Consider the following 17,710-nt stretch of genomic DNA (forward strand, 5'->3'; position numbering starts at 1 on the left):
TTACAGCCAAGTGGGCTAAAACAATAGTGGCCTAACCCACACCAAACCTGTCAATAAACCATTATTAACTACAGTTATGTCCGATCATTGTACACCAAACCACATTATGAGTACAACAATCATGCCTGTGCCGCAAACACTACCTTACACACCAGTTTTTCAAAGGTCCAATCTTCCAGTTGCCATTCCCACAAACCACAGTAGGTACTGAAAGTTAGGCCACTATTGCATTGATAGCCTCAACTTGAAGTTCAAAGTAAATCAGAATATTTAAGAAAAACAGGTTTCACATTTTAAGAAAAGTCTTCCAGCAGTAGTAAGGTAGATGATCTAGGAGCAACACGACAGATACCAGAGTCACATTGAGTTTGCATATGACAACACCCATTTAAGTGAGCATTCAGTAACCAGCGACACGCCTTCCTCGGAAGATGAAGATATTCTGGTGTTAGCCAATGCAATTAACTTCAACAAATAATAAGAAGGTTAAAAGGCAATTTTAGCTACACCCTGGTTGGCAAGAACGGCGGTGCCTTCAACATGGTTAAAAGAGAATAACATGTATCCTGAAAGATTGCAGTTGTTTTAAAGAATGGGCAAGGAGATGGGATATACAGAGATATTTCTCTGCAAGGCTATATTGATGTTTACCATTCATTTTCAAGTAAAGTATATGGTATAATAGTGGGGTGGGCCCCTGGAGTTTAGTCACTGACTTGGATGTAACAAGAGGCATGAAATAAGAGCCACCTGCATTTAAGTGGCATGTCGTATCTTATCAGTCCAGTATAGGATGGTGCACATTAATCGGCTGAATCTGAAGTTTTATGCTACATACTTGCCACTTTATGCGCTATTATCATTAGTCACATCACTTCAGTGGTAGCTCAGCCTTACCGGTAAAAATATTCCAAATGACCGTATAACCAAAACAAGACCTGCTAATCTCCTTCCAAAGCTGGAAAAGAATAAGCGAATGCGTTCATGTAATTTGAAAGCTAATATGAGAACAGATAGGGCTAGTAAGAGTAATTTTTTCAACGGAATGAGTTTTGTTTATTTATTGAAAGTACCGTGGTTATACATTAAAAGAAGAAGCCCAAAATCTTCCCCCCGAGATGTTTCCGCCTCGCCTCCTCGTGGTCCATGATGCCACCACTGGTGGTGAGAACAACAAACCTGCAACAAAAGATTCAATTAAACACTTGTATGCCAGTGCAGAACTATTTATGGAATACTATCAATATTGCAATAAAGAATATTCGACCCAAACACAAGCATTAAGAACGAAGAAGAATGTGTGACGTCCAACGAAACAAACTTTCCAATTAGCACCCAGAACCGTAGTCACAAGTAAGTTACTTAAGCATTAAAACCAATTATAGCAGGTTAAGACACTCCTCCTAACCTTCACCGGATTCCAGTAAACAACTGCTGGTAACCCCCTCCCCGCAGACAGAACATCCTATTGTCCCCGTCAAATTTGGTCATTATTAGTGCACCAGACTGTTTTTTTTTTCAATTCAGTGTGAGCAAGTACTGATCCTTCAATCGAGTGCAGGGGTAGATCACGTGATAGACTGGTTCCCCGAGTGAGGAGTGCGCATGTACCGACCAGCGGGCGAGGAAGCAGCAACATTTCTAAAATAGTCAAGAGCCAATTACAAGAGACACTGTGAACCAATGATCGCCTTTAAGCCTTTCCCACGGAATATCTTTCACTCACTGTCGGGTATAGTTGTGGAGCACCTTCACTAAATAATTTATTCTGTAAAAACCACTTAAGATATCACCTTCAAATTTTGTAACAATGGAAAATACACTATATTTATTCTAAAATGATACAATGAGATCACCTAATTACACGCAAGACCCCCCCCCCCCGTTCAGAACGATACCTCAGGAAGCATCCAATATGGTGCATAATGTTAAATTGCTTGTTCTTGAAGTCTGTCTAAATTGCTGGACATGATGGGGTTCTTATTTTCTTGGTAATGCAGAGAATGCCGGAACTCACCCTGATTCTCCCAATTCATTTCATTTTCGGGATCAGTCGGATGAAGATATTTAGATAGCAAATCGTGCTTTCTCTCGGACATACAAACTATAAACAATTTTTGACTGAATGGGATTGGAAGATAAATTGACATTAGTTGGAACAGGCTATTATACAATTAAGTAGAGGCTCATAGTCCAAAACAGAATTAACTGAAGAATTAAAACTGATAATTTTGTTTTTTACAAGTAGGCCTAATATTTTAAAAGGAGACGGTACCTGAATGAACATTTCCTGTCCTGTACCGTATTTCGATTTCTCTCAGATTCATATCCTGTCCCATATGCTTCCCATACCATTTTTATTATCATACCTACAACTTCAAACTCACTACCAGTGCATTTGTCAACATATTGATCTAATTTGTAACAAATATCCTCCGCATTCAACTGATTATGCTAGGGGCTTTACGTTGCACCGACACAGATAGGTCTTATGGCGACGATGGGAAAGAAAGGCCTAGGAGTTGGAAGGAAGCGGCCGTGGCCTTAATTATGGTACAGCCCCAGCATTTGCCTGGTGTGAAAATGGGAAACCACGGAAAACCATTTTCAGTGGGATAGTGGGATTCCAACCTACTATCTCCCGGATGCAAGCTCACAGCCGCGCGCCTCTGCGCGTACGGCCAACAGGTTATGAGCAGCCATGTTGCTGCAATGTGTTTACATTCAGTCAGCTGTCTGTTCTATCTAAGAAAACATATAAAAGAACACTTTATTTTAGGAGTCCGTGCATGCCAGTAGTATCTAGGAAGCGTAGGGAATTCACTGGTTCCAAAACGTTATATATTTACCAGACAGATGGCAGAGGAAGTCTGTTTGAAAGTAGAGTACGCTTTACTACACAACCCGCGGGAGACAATGTGCGACTCCAGTACGCTTTACTACGCAATCCGCGGGAAAGAGTTAAATGAGACATGCCCCTGAGCTAAAGCTATAAAACCTCATGCTCGCATTAAATCTCTTCTTCCTGCTTATTCTGCGCTGCTGACTATGTACTTGCTGTTCATCGGGACCACGTGGGAATTAATTCAGTCTTGTAGACGCAAAATCTACTCTCCTAACTGTGACTGCAGTTATTTAAGATAGAACTTACGAAGTGGTGCTTCGAATTTTGTGGATCCAAGTTAAGTTCATTTCTCCACGCGAATATTGAATATTCCGACTGGTGTGTGCATATTTTAATGCTTACTGTATTAGTTGCAGCTTAACACTACTCGCACGTGGCGAAGACTCAGCCCAACGGATCGTCTTCAACCTCAAGATGAATTCTGCTACTTTAAGAAACACCATAATTTCATCGTGGGACGTGTACTGCTGCATCTCCATGACCTGCTAAATATGCAAGGCGTTTCTGGCTGGAGAGGATGACGAATGGGACATGCCGGAATGAGTGACCTCCACCAGGCATCGAACACCACCTAACATTCGAGTACCATTTTAATTGTATAATATCTTTCTCATCTATGTAAAACTAGATGATCTTTCTTCCCTAGATCGTAGTTCTAATAGTTTTTGCCATAGTTTGAGTTATTTCCATTTTCATTCTCAAGGTGGCATGGTAGTCGAGTTACCTGTATGACTGGAATTTTGAGATCTATTACAGTTGTGTGCAAATTAATTGGGACAAGACGATTTATTACTATATGTATAATACAGTTAGGAGCTTACTGAATATTAATAACTAATGTGTCGTCCTTTTGCTTTAATGACAATCTGAACACGCTGTGGCATAGATTTGATCGGGTTAGAGCAGATGTTTCGTAGTTCCTAGTCATGAAATCACACTAACATGTGTGCCTTTGTTGAACAGTCCATTTTACCAAGACACCTTTTTCACAATACTCCACAAATTCTCTATGGGGTTTAAGCCTGTTGAATTACCAGGCCACTGAAGCACATTAATGTTGTTTTCTTCCACGAATGTCTTGACTGCCTTAGAAGTGTGAAACGGGGCCAGATCATGTTGAAATGTTCCTCCACCATCTGCGAAGGTCTGTAGGAATGGCACAATCCTGCGCGTAAGCATTTCCATGTATTTGGCTGAATTCATCATGCCACCAACTGGAACTAGAGCCCCAGGATCACTTGCAGTGAAGAAACCCCAAAACATTTTTTTTGGGGGATGTTTTACAGTCTGTTCAAGATGCTCAGCTCGCACTGCCTCATGGATGTTTCGCCTGACAACCCATGCTCTGTAACCTTGAACTTGTGAAAATTTAGATTTTATAATTCCACCTTTACAATACTGTAATTGTCTATTACAAAGACTACATTAAATTACACTCGTGAAACATGTTTCGTCCTCTTATAGGACATCTTCAGTCACAGATACAAATACATAATATTAAAAATAAGGCGAGGACACATTAAAATAAGTAAATGCAAAGTCTTTGTATATTGTGACGCGGCGTGATAGCGTCTTGTCAATCTTCAACGTTAAAATGGTGCGGTGTGAACATGATATAACTGACAATTCGTTGTTTTGAACAACAGTTTTAACGTATCATTTTAATTGGACTTCATGCTTAAAATTACAGTATTGTAAAGGTGGAATTATAAAATCTAAATTTTCAAAAGTTGATACTTTGACAATACGGGCTCTAATATGAAATTTATAACCTGTAACCTTGAACAATAAAATGGGATTCGTCACTGAAAAGTACAAGTTTCCAGTCATTGGAGGGCCAAGATAGATATATTTTAGCCCATGCCAACCGTTTTTTCTTCATGGCAGGCTTTAACAACTGCTTCTTTATTGACTTTCACGCCTTCCGCCCACAATCAAGAAGCCTATGCCGTACCGTTGAAGAATCAATTTCAACCCCAGTAGCCAATAAATCTCTCTGAAGGTCTTTGCTTGTCTTGTGAGGATGAATTCTACTGTTTCTAAATAGAATTTTGTCAGTTCTAGGGTTGGTTTTTCGTTTCCGTCCCCATCTGCCTTTTCTCTTTGGAGACATTATATGCCCTAAGAAGTCCCGAAACACTAGATTTTCCCACACCAACAACAGAGGCAATGTCTCTCATAGTCATGGATGTGTGTTCACAAAGAGCAACTATTTTTGCCCGCTTCACTCGTGAAATGTCCATTTTAACACATTCACGCCCATCATCTGAGCGGCTATTTAAAGGGCTGGCCCAGCTATCCCAGCTGTTAGTGGCAGACCAAACAACAATGAATTCTTTGCACAATAAGTTCTAAACTAAACAAGACATGGATACAAAATTTTCCACATACCTTAGTAAAGTCGTCTAGTATCTCTGTAGGGTGTGGTAAGTAATGTCACACTTTCCTGGGTGAATGGGAACACCACACTTTCCACAAAAATAGCGTGTTTCACTAATAATTTTATCTTTGCAGCAAACTTTGCACCTTCTTCAGGGGAACTTAACTATATTTAATGGTGGAAACTTCAAGAGAATATGCTCTTTTCTCATCCCATCTAAGCTAAATGATGAATCCTTGGCAGGTGCCCTTTTTGGCGGCAAAATCGCGGGACGTTGACTTGGAGCTGACGAAGTAGATGAAGCTGAGATTTCGGAGAGAGGCGACTGTACTTGTATATCAGGTTCACTTCCCCCCTGTTTGAGAATTGCCTGGTGTTCCTTTATATCTTTTGGTACACCCTTATTTGACCGTATTGTTCCACATACGGCAGTGTTCTGATACCGTAATTGTTTCGCGAGTCCAACGCTATTTGTAATAATAGTCAATATTGTATACCCCTGGCCAAGATAATTTCCAAGCAGCTGAAAAACTGTGCTTTGTAAATTCGCATCACTTGCATCATTTATATTGTCCTTACACGCCAAGTTGCACTTCAGAACACGATTATACCAAAGGATTATACACACGCTTGTGCAATCACAAACCAACTACGCAGCCAGTTGTGCCAGCCTAGGCTACCTTCAGAAACAAAACAAAGAAAGTGCATTTGGAAGGAAAATCGCTGTGGCCATGTGGTTTCTGGTGAGTAGAAGCATTCATAAGTGTATTACTTTCAACTCTCTCGCACATATTTGTGATCAAAATAGATCCCAGCTGCGTAGGAACGGCTCCAGTTCAAGGTTGCGCTTATCTGGGCTAACTCTGATAAGGTCCACAGCACGGCCACACGCTATAGGCAATAACTCGGATACGGGCGCGAATGTGTTAAAACACAAATTTTTCCTCTCGAAAAAATATAAATAACACACACTGTTGCTATATAATACAAGCACTCAACTGAACTGGAGGGGACCAACAATTGTTGTTCATGGTCAAGGCAACAATAGTCCACCAACAGTACAACAGTTGCAAGATATTAGAACCATTCCGTATTGACGGTTTTCACTTTACAATGGCGAAAAATGAGAGTATCCTCCTATTCAATACATCATATATTCCGTCATTAGACGGAGCAAACAAATTCAAACATGTTTCGGCTCGCTTGAGCCATCTTCAGTGAAAAAATTAGGGGGGGGGGGGGTTGGAATAATTGACATAAGTTGAAAAAATGCTAAAAAACATGAAAGAGCAAATGGAAAAACAAACAAGAGAGAGCCTAGACGGAAACAAAATTAGCACAAATATACAATATTTACATCAATATGCAGAGCAAAAAACAACTTATTGTGACAAAATTCAGTGAAACAGGTGTTAATTTAAAATAATGATTGAAACTAAAAACTGCGTTAACCTAAGAAACAAGGGAATGAGAAAAAAATGATGCAGATGGAAATGAATAGTAGTAGCACATGGCATTCAACACTGGACACGCTTTGTAGATGACACCTTTGTTATTTTAGACTCCCACGTTACTAACAGCAACACAGTACTTGGATTTCTCAACTCCATTGACCCACATATAAAATTCAGCATAGAGTCAGAAAACAATAAAGCCCTTAATTACCTGGACTTAACCATTATGCGCAACAGCAACAACACTTTATCCTTCAATATATACAGGAAAACCACCCACACCATCAATACCATCCATCAGACCTCTGTGCACCCAGACATACATAAAAAAGCAGCTTACAATAGCATGGTCCTCAGAGCATTAACTATCCCTTTATCTCGCAAGAATTACAAAAAAGAAATTAATACCATCTACAATATTGCAGAACACAATGGTTTCAATAGAATCTTCATCAGCAGAATCATCAATAGATACAAAAGCAGACCCAAGACTACCCTAGTAAAAGATTCCGTTCCTAAAGAAAAATTTTCCACATTCACTTTCAATAACAGTAGCATTCACCAAATTTCTAATATTTTCAAGAAACACAACATCAAAATAGCTTACAGAACCTCCCACACCAACTCCAAACTCATTTTCAATCCACACAGTGTCAACAATAACGATAGCAACATCAACAACAAATATTTGAACTCTGGAGTTTACAAATTAAAGTGCCAATCCTGTAATTCCAGCTACATAGGTCAAACAGGCCGCAATTTTGTCATAAGATACGCCGAACATCGCAACGCTCTCAAATATAATAGTTTTTTTAGCTATGAGTGAACATCATAAAGCATCCAGCCACGAATACACTTCAATAGATAAAGACCTGAAGATCTTGCATTATGAGCAAAACGGCACCTTGCTCAACGTTCTCGAGAGCATCCACATCGATTTAGATCAGTTTATGAACCCCACTCACAATTTAAATGAAGTCAGCGAGAAAAAGAACATTCTACTTGAAACATTCATTCCATACATTTGTCAGAATTTCCATAACACAAACAAACCCCACCTCCATCTCCCCCACTCACCACCACTCCCCCCTCCTCACACCAGCCCTGCACCACCCCTTCCCCCTCCGCTCCTTCCATCCTAGCAAACACAGCCTAACCAACAATAGACTCGATCACGCGACCGAGACCATCACTTTGAGAAGGCCACGCCATTCGAGCTTTAGAAGTCAGCGAGTAAACTAACATCCTCTTGAAACATTCATTCCATATATTTGCCAAACAAACCCCACCTCCATCTCTCCAACTCACCACCTCTCCCTTCCTCAAACCAGCCCTGCACCTCCCCTTCCATCCTAGCAAACACAGCCAAACCAACAATAGACTCGATCACGCGAACGAGACTGTTACTTTGAGAAGGCCATGCCATTAGAGAGGACAACCACCTACTGCACACCGTAAGTTTAAGCTTTCTTCACAACCATTCCACATTTTTTACTTATCAACCCATGTTTCTCATACAACCTCATTTTTTTCCATTACACATTAGAACTTCATTGACGGTTTCCACTAGATTACTTACAGTTTACTATGCATCTGTCTTCTACCTAACACAGCTTCTCAATTTTTATACGCGGCCCTTCCGACCCCTTTATAATAAGGCAAGACACCAGCCAACATTATGAAACAATAATGAAGAAAGGGACCGCTAGATTGAGAAGATATCGAGAATGCTATTTCCAAAGCCTTAAATTTCATTGGTGTTTTTTCTCCTTGTCACAGGCTTTTCGCCTACAGGTTATATCAGGCTTGGTTTCTCAAAAAATGTTTGCTCCCGCTCTCCTCCTGACCAATTTGATGTGATGGGTTTCTACTAGGATGATTTTGACAGCAATTTCAAACTGTTTTGTTCATTTTTACTAAACCAATAATTTGTAAACTTTTTTTTGCTATAGGCTTCACGTCGCACCGACACAGATAGGTCTTATGGCGACGATGGGATAGGAAAGGCCTAGGAGTTGGAAGGAAGCGGCCGTCGCCTTAATTAAGGTACAGCCCCAGCATTTGCCTGGTGTAAAAATGGGAAACCACGGAATATCATTTTCAGGGCTGCCGATAGTGGGATTCGAACCTACTATCTCACGGATGCAAGCTCACAGCCGCGCGCCTCTACACACATGGCCAACTCGCCCGGTAATTTGTAAACTATGAGGTCCACAACCTCACCATGTGCTACTATTATTCATTTCCATCTGCATCATTTTTTTCTCATTCCCTTGTTTCTTAGGTTAACGCAGTTTTTAGTTTCAATCATTATTTTAAATTAACACCTGTTTCACTGAATATTGTCGCAATAAGTTGTTTTTTGCTCTGCATATTGATTTAAATATTGTATATTTGTGCTAATTTTGTTTCCGTCTAGGCTCTCTTTTGTTTGTTTTTCCATTTGCTCTTTCATCATGTTTTTTTTAGCATTTTTTCAACTTATGTCAATTATTCCAACCCCCCTAATTTTTTCACTGAAGACGGCTCAAGCGAGCCGAAACATGTTTGAATTTGTTTGCTCCGTCTAATGACGGAATATATTATGTATTGAATAGGAGGATACTCTCATTTTTCGCCATTGTGAAGTACAACAGTTGGGCAGATAAAAACGGTTACAGCCAACCAACTTCAATTCTTTGTAAAATCCCAATTAATTTGCACAGTACTGTAGATTAGTTGCTGTAGTTGTTCTTTTGGATGAATTCTCAAGTGTAGGATTTATACATGTAAAAATCCCCACGCGATAAACTTCACTTGATTTAGATGTGATATTTGAAATATCGTGATATGGAGTTGTACCTAATTTTGAGTAGTAGTGTCGAATCGAGTGTCATCTAAGTTCACTTGCAATTTATTAGAATCGTGTCATCTAATTTAACAACAATTTTCAAGAGGACTGATAGACCTAATAATTACTACTACTAATAATAATAATAATAATAATAATAATAATAATAATAATAATAATAATCATTTCAAATATAAGACCGGGTTAAAAATGTAATTTAATGGTCGTGAGCCATAAATTGACTTAGAATATTTCGTATATCATATTTGATGTGCTCTGTTCATAATTGCACCTGGAATATTGGTGATCATGCGGGATATTACTGTATTTGAATAATTTGTTGCTTGTGTCTCTGGAACACAGTAAATTGTAATAAATGTGGAGCACGTGTTGGATGCATTTCATGAATGTAGGGAATAATAAAGTGATTAAGGCTCACGAACGCTATGCTTGCGACTTGTTGACCCATGTGATGGTGATGATTATTGAATTCTACTGGAATCTTCGAGTAAATTTCTGGAATTTAGATAGATCTCCGTAGTTATTTAAAGATTGTTTCAATTAAAGTGATAAATCTAATTCGATCACTAGTCACCAATTACGTTGATAAAGTTACTGGACATGTGTTCATCTACTGAATCTTATTGACGTGACCATGTTAAAAATAATTAAGTTAGGATTCGCTTGTAAATATTGTACATAAAATACGTGTTACCCTTGTGTGAATGAGATGTGTGTGTGATGTAGTTAGGAATATTTTCATGTGTCCAATTGTTCATTGTGCTCTCATCTGGTCGTGCGTTCATTGCAACGACACAGATTATTTCAGCGTTTGTTTGCCACCATGATAATTTATTTGTTGTGTACTTTAAGGAAAAATTTGTTGAGACTAACGTCAAGTAAGACTAGATTAGAATTTGGTTTCATTTAATGGTGATTTAGACGAAAGATCGTTTAGTTCACGTTATCAGCAAAGGCAAGCGATTCTTAACTTCAAATTAATTTACATGTAGTTATAATTAAATTTTCAATGAATTTATGCTTCGATAGCAAGTGTTACCTACCTTAAGTAACGTAGCTAACAGTGATCACGTGTTAAAAAGTTCTAATGAATAAAATGGAAAATTGTTTAAATTTGTTTCTGAAATAATCGACGAGATAGCTGCCAGCTGATTTTTGTAAGTGCTGTTGTGAATTATAAGAGGCTCAGGTTATATTTTCATTTAAAATTTTTAAAGGCAGTAGAGGCCTAATCCAATCTGATATTATTTGATTTCAGAGCCTAACTGTTGCCTGCATCGACGGAGGTCATGTTATTTTTGTAAAAATGTACAAATGTATTCAAATTCAGCAAGGATATTTTGTTTCAAATGAGTGTTTATGTGAATAAATATCAGAATGTTATTTTAAATTTATTTTTGTGCTTGGTCGTCACCCCTTTCCCTTAAATGCCTCTAGAAAATAGAAAGCCGTGAACGAACGGTCCCCCTTGGGATCTCTCGCTCACTGGCTCAGCTTAGCTTGGTAATAAAGGGGGCACCATCACACCAGTGTTCTGCCCGGAAATGTTCGTCACGCGAGTGGCAGGAATGAGCAGCCGGACAGGGAATACTACATAAAAAGTGAATATGATAAAATTACATGGATTCAGCTAATTTGACACTATATGGCTCGTCAATTTCAAAGTACTGTTTTACTCTAGGCCTACTAGACGGACAGTAAACCAAATCTCTTTCGGGCGCCTATGGCTGAATTTTAGTGAATATTGTATGGTAAACACATATGTATTACCAGAGATCTTTTACATTTCGACACCATACGACATGGAATGTCAAACTTTTTTTCCACCTTTCAAAAGTGTGACGTCTGCCAGGTTTGAACCCACTATCCAGAGGCCAACTCTCTACCACTGATCCACAGAGGGCATAACGAAGATATCAGACAGGTAAACACTTAGGCCCATATTAACCAACGTCAGTTACTCTTGCTGTTATCTTAGATTTCCAAAACTCGGACGTCATTATCTTGGATAACACTCACTTCTGTATTCATCACAGAATGTATTATCTCAGTTTACCAAAACTAAGTTTTTGTTCAATCTGAATTTGAACAGTAAATTTTTCGTATAGTGACATACGGAAAACAAGTGGCCATGTGCCGCCACTATTGAAATGTAAACAGGTTTTGGATTCCACCCCGGGTTTGCAAATAATCTGCAAAAATTATGTCCGCTATTGAGCAGAAACTAAGAAAGAAGTCTAATATGACTTTCCAAGAGAGTAAATTGTTACTGAACTTAGCGGAAGAAAGCATTAAGAACACAGAGAATAAGTAAAGAAATTACACATTGTATATTTCAATAATTTAAAAAAGGCAGCATTCCATAATTTTTCATTAAAAAGTCGCACAGCTGTGTAATGCGCATGATATAATTGACAATCCATCATAGGCTTACCTATGTGTTGGGAATTCCAGGTTATGTTTGATCACGGTTAACGCTGAGCCCTTCGGTTCAGAGGGTCCCTGGTTCGATTTCCATCCGGATCAGGGATTTTAATCGTGTTTAATTCTTCTGGTTCGGGGACCGGGTGTTTGTACTTTTCCCAACACTTTCCTCTTCATATTCAGACAACACTCTACACTACCCACCACCACAGAAACACGCAATAGTGATTACATCCTTCTCTGTTGACGCCAGGACGGGCATCCGCCATAAAACAGGACCAAATCCACATGTGCGACACAGTTCACACCCGAGACCCCACAAGTGAGGGGAGAGCGGTAGAAGAAGAAATTAATTTGTTCTAGAAAAATTTTGTTATACTGAAATATGCCAATTATTAAGAAGTTGCCTGTTTATCTCCATTACAAGATCTGCATTACTTCAGCATGAATTTACAGATAAAGGTTTGTTAGATGTTAGGAAAGTTAGGATATATGAACAAAGTACTGATATACAGTAATTGAGAGAGGTTCTAGGCAAATTTTCAAATAGAGAGATAGAAGTACACAAGAAATTAGTTTATCCGGCCCTTATTAACTGGATGTCCGGTTTATCAGGATCGAAAATAATAAAAATTTATTTTTACTTGTACAGTATTTCTTTTACAGGGTCGACTCTTCTTGAATGTCTTTTCCACCAAGGATGCGCAATGATAGGAATTGGAAGTAATTTGGCCACGGTCAAAGGTACCGGTCCAGCATTCACCTGGAACTGAGAATTGTGAAACCGTGGAAAACCATTCCCAGGACGGCCGAGGTGGGATTCGAACCCACGCTCTTCTGAATACAACGCACTACTAATTCAGCAATGGTGAATTTGAAAACGAAACCGGTGCTCCATCAGAAGAAATAATGAATCCAATGCAGCTGGACAAGTTGATGTCATATTTAGAATCCTAGACTGAAAACACACTGGCAGAACTGATGTTAGTGAAACGTCTTCGTGGTCATGCTGCACGCAAACGCTATACAATATGTAAAACAGAAAAAACTTACACAGTATTTCAGTCCATAAAACAGTCATAAATGTAAGAAAAGTATTTTTGTATTTTTTTTGTACAATTGAAAAAAGGTATTACTGGACAACTTATGTTAATAAAATTATATAACATATACTGTATTTGTTTTTTAGTTTTTTCCCCGGATTATCCAGATCAGTTCCGGTCCCACTTAATCCGTATAAACAAGGTTCTTGTGTATAGTTACCCTGTTGCGGTACACACAAGAACATTCAAGGTAGTCATCAACCACTGCACAAGAATTTAAGACAGACTCTGGCACAGATCTTCGCGACAAGAAAATATAGAATATTATGGCCACGTTTTTTACGTGTACAAGAGTCAAATTCTGTTAAACACTTCAAGGCACACTTTCCTCTTCTGCCTCATCATCACATGGATTTCTAGCAATCAAAGTTTGCCACAAATTCGCATCAGTGATTCTTACTTTTCGTTTTCATTAACACACCACAGCCCACGATGTAGTCAGCAGGAATCACACTTCTAGGCACATCCAAGTTTCCCTCTGTTTCACCTCCTGTGATGTCGTCTTATGCACGAATCAACCACTCCAGCTTTTCTAAAGCAGTCTGTATGAAAGAAGTGGTGAATGCGATGATCCGTCATTGAATTGATTACACAAAATGTAAGAAGAAATGAAATGGCGTATGGCTTTTGGTGCTGGGAGTGTCCGAGGACAAGTTCGGCTCGCCAGGTGAAAGTCATTTGATTTGACAGCCATAGGCAACCTACGCATCATGATGAGGATGAAATGATGATGAAGACAGTACATACTCCCAGCCCCTGTGCCAGAGAAATAGCCAATGATGGTTAAAATTCCCGACCCTGCCGGGAATCGAATTCGGGACCCCTGCGACCAAAGGCCACCACGCTAACCACTTAGCCATGGAGCCGGACTAAGAAGAAATGTAGGGGGCTGATATAAAACTGTTTAGATGTGCGGATTAAATCAGGCTAGATCTTAATAATATAGTTGAACCTCGATATCTCAAACTTCCATTACTCAAATTTCCAGCGTCTTGAAATTATTTCAATTTCCCACCCGCCTGGTCTATTTTCGATTACACTGATTTCTCCATTTCTCGAAGCAAATGTTTCCTCCATAGACCTGAAAATATTCTGTAACTCGAATTTTGTTCAACATTAACTGTGCAATACTTAGCATACTACAGTATAGCTGATCTGTCTACCCCTGCTGAGTGTGACCATAGAGGGAGCTGTAGGTACCCTCTCCTGAATCGTCACTAGACAAGGCATTAAGTGCACTGCCTATTCTTCGATCCTATATACAGAGTCATTCGAATGTATGTTTAAATGAAAAGGTTTTTGCAGCAATAACTGTTGTTGAAAACTATGTGGCAGAAAAGAAGACTCAGAGTGAAAAATATTGTCCTCTACTGTGTGCATGCCAACTTTCAAGAAAGGCAATTAGTAATGCAGCCATTAAGGCACCGAGGGGGGCCAGATTTTTCCCCCGAGATCTCACTAACTTACACATAATTGAAATATCAATGAACAACATACAATTCAACCAGATATAACATTCAAAGGCTGGCATATAAACATTAAGGCCGCGTGCACACCGAGCGTGCTTCGCATAGTGTGTCGCGTGTAGCGTGAAATGCTATGCATAGCGCAAGGCGTGCTTACTGTTCACACCGAAAACTCTACGCCGTGCTCTCAGCTTAGTTTGGTGCGAGGCATTTTAGGGTGGTCACAAACTAATGCCGTTATCCAAGTACACTAGAAATAGTTTACTGATGGATAACAGTTACCTAAAATTGAAAATTAGGAAAAAGAATCGAAAGTGGGTTCATGAATTTAATGAAGAACGAATCACTTTCAGAGAATTCCATCGTTTGCACAGAGATGCAAGACTTTATCGCGATAAATTTTATGATTACTTAAGAATGACAAAAAATACCTTTGACCTTCCAAACCCTGCAACTGAAATGTAGCGTCAAGTAGCAGAGAAGTATTGGAAGAAATTCAATTTTCCGAATTATCTAGGAGCACCGTGTAACAAACACGTGGAAATTAAATTTCCTACTAAATCACGCTCTTTATATAATAAATATAAATAATATTTTGCAATATTGTTACAATTAGCATACACAATCATCGTAACAAAAGTGGAGTAAATGTGTGACAAATATAAATAATAAACAGAAATATTTACTTCCAAGCCCACTACTATACAGATTTCACCGAGAGAACCAGTCGTGATGTAAACATAAGCACGTGCTTGGGTTAACGTTTATTGGTTAGTGCTGCCGCGGGACACCTACGCGGAGACATGAAACTAGTTCTTTAGCCACATCATGGCTAATGCGATCCTAGATGCCAAATATCCGAAATATTATTCCTCAAATAATTTAAGTCAGAGAAATATACAAAAAACTATTTGTATTCAATGTTATTTAAAATAAACAAGCATTTCAAATTGAAGAGCACGAGGGACGCATTCGCTCATGCTTGACCCGCCATTTTGTTAAGCTGTGAGCTTGGGAAGCAAGCAGTACAGTGCGTGAGTTAAGAGAGTGGGACATTACTTGTTCTTGTGCAATGTGGATCACCGAGTTGAGTTCGTTAAGCATCGCAAAGGGAAATCTTTGAAAAGTGGCGAGAAGGCAATTGCATTGAATGTGTTTCATAAAGTTTGTAAGAAATACCCGACTTTTAAAGGATTTGCGAAGCTGACATCCGATTTCACTTGTGTTTCGGAGTGGAGCATTAATACCGCACGCAGCGAACGACTGCACCAAGGATTGGTAAGAACACCTGGGAAATCGAAGAAGCCCTTACTTAGAACGCGTTCGTCCTTTATATTCTGATTAGGTAAAGTACCGGTACTGTACATTTTATTGTTTTAATATTGCCTCTTCTAAGTTCCTCGCTAGAATTTTACTTGATTAGAATATTAAATGTGTGAAGTTTTACTTATATGCGCTGTTATGATTGATTTATTACGTATTTACGTTTCGGCCATAAATCCAAATCTATCTTTTCTGATACGTTAAATATCGAGATGCCATTTATTATTCATTGTTGTTTATTTTTCGCGGACAGTGAGTATAATTTGTGCCGTAATCCGCAACACAATTGCCTGTCACCTACTGTACATGTTGACGTCGGTGGTATCCGACAACAGTCTATGTAGAGTTAATCCTGATGTAATAGCCGCAGTCAAGCGAAGTAACGACAGTTTCAAGACTGCTCACGTGGTTCCTGCCATGTGTCCGGAACTAGCCCAGTGATTCTCCAATCAGCGTTTAGACCGCGGATGGATACATACGGATACACATTTTTCTTTGTTTACATCAGGTTCGGTTCTCTCGGTGACGGGAGAATAGCCTGCAGAGTGATATTCTCCGTTACCACCCTCCATTGGCAAAATTATAAACCGATATGACAGTCTGGGACATTCTATGCACTTTGTCACAAAGTGTCCGGCTACATGGCTAAATGGTTACCGCACTGGCCTTTGGTCACAGAGTCCCAGGTTCGATTCCCGGCAGAGCCGGGAATTGTAATCATAATTAGCAAATTGCATTGGCACGGGGGCTGGGTGTATATGTGTATTTATAATCATTTCATCCTCATCCTGATGCAGGTCGTCTACGGGCGTCAATTCAAAAGATCTGCACCTGGCAAGCCGAACTTCTCCTCGGACACTTCCGACACTAAAATCCATACCCAATTTCATCCTGTCACAATGTTAAGCCCAGTAAAGTGTGACAGTGGAAGTAATATTACAGTATATGTTTACTGTAGGAATACGATACAACTGTTGTAGATACTTAAGGCCACTTATTTTGCAAAACAGTTAAATTTTTATAGTTTTTGTGTCTTGGGTTCCATATTTCTTCTCTTTGAATCACTGCATGAATAATTTCTTCTTCCACAGATTCAGAACCAGCTAGGTAACGCTAAGCAATTAACCAACACTGCACGTTGTCTGGCGCTTCACTTAGCTGTAAGATAGGCGTTCAGCGCAGTAGAGTGCGGACGGTGTGAACACCTGGATTACGAATAAAGCACTGGTTATGCTTAGCGTTGAGCAACACGCGACACACTATGCGAAGCGCGTTCGGTGTGCACGCGGCCTAACTCTTACCTTTCCCTCAACTGTAGAAGCCAAAGTTTTAACTAGCGCTCCCATTCTTGTCATTAATGGTTATGAATTTCATGTTTTTGGTCCGTATTGAACTGAGAATAAAAAAGTAATAATAATAACGTAAACGTTTCCACCTTTTCAATACTAAAATATATTCACAAAATTATAAATTACACAGTACTAGTTTCGACCCATCTAGGGGTCATCATCAGCCGTATTGGAGCAAAGATCACTTTTGGCTGATGATGACCCCTAGATGAGTCGAAACTAGTACCGTGTAATTTATAATTTTGTGAATATATTTTAGTATTGAAAAGGTGGAAACGTTTACGTTATTATTATTACTTATATATTATTCCCATTCTTGTCCTCGCACAACCGTACTTTGTAGCTATTTTGGAATCGGAAAACATTTTCCTGAACAAACATCCCGCACGGTCACTGCAGACTAATGGCAAGTTGTGTTCAACAAGAAAAGTCATAAACAACTCAGCATTTGTTAC

The 17,710-nt window shown here is 39.2% G+C and overlaps 1 protein-coding gene across 1 annotated transcript in view; it reads right to left on the bottom strand.

Annotated features, from left to right (window-relative positions):
• Positions 1-1,046: 1,046 nt before the first annotated feature.
• LOC136884647 (small ribosomal subunit protein uS8A) overlaps positions 1,047-17,710 on the bottom strand; it is a 41,148-nt gene continuing 24,484 nt past the window's right edge. The window contains exon 4 of the mRNA XM_067156877.1: positions 1,047-1,179. Within this exon, the coding sequence (XP_067012978.1) occupies positions 1,086-1,179 (94 nt within the window). The 3' untranslated portion in view covers positions 1,047-1,085. The remainder of the gene's footprint in view (positions 1,180-17,710) is intronic.

The sequence above is a fragment of the Anabrus simplex genome, chromosome 13 (assembly GCF_040414725.1).
Source record: "Anabrus simplex isolate iqAnaSimp1 chromosome 13, ASM4041472v1, whole genome shotgun sequence".
Taxonomy (NCBI): domain Eukaryota; kingdom Metazoa; phylum Arthropoda; class Insecta; order Orthoptera; family Tettigoniidae; genus Anabrus; species Anabrus simplex.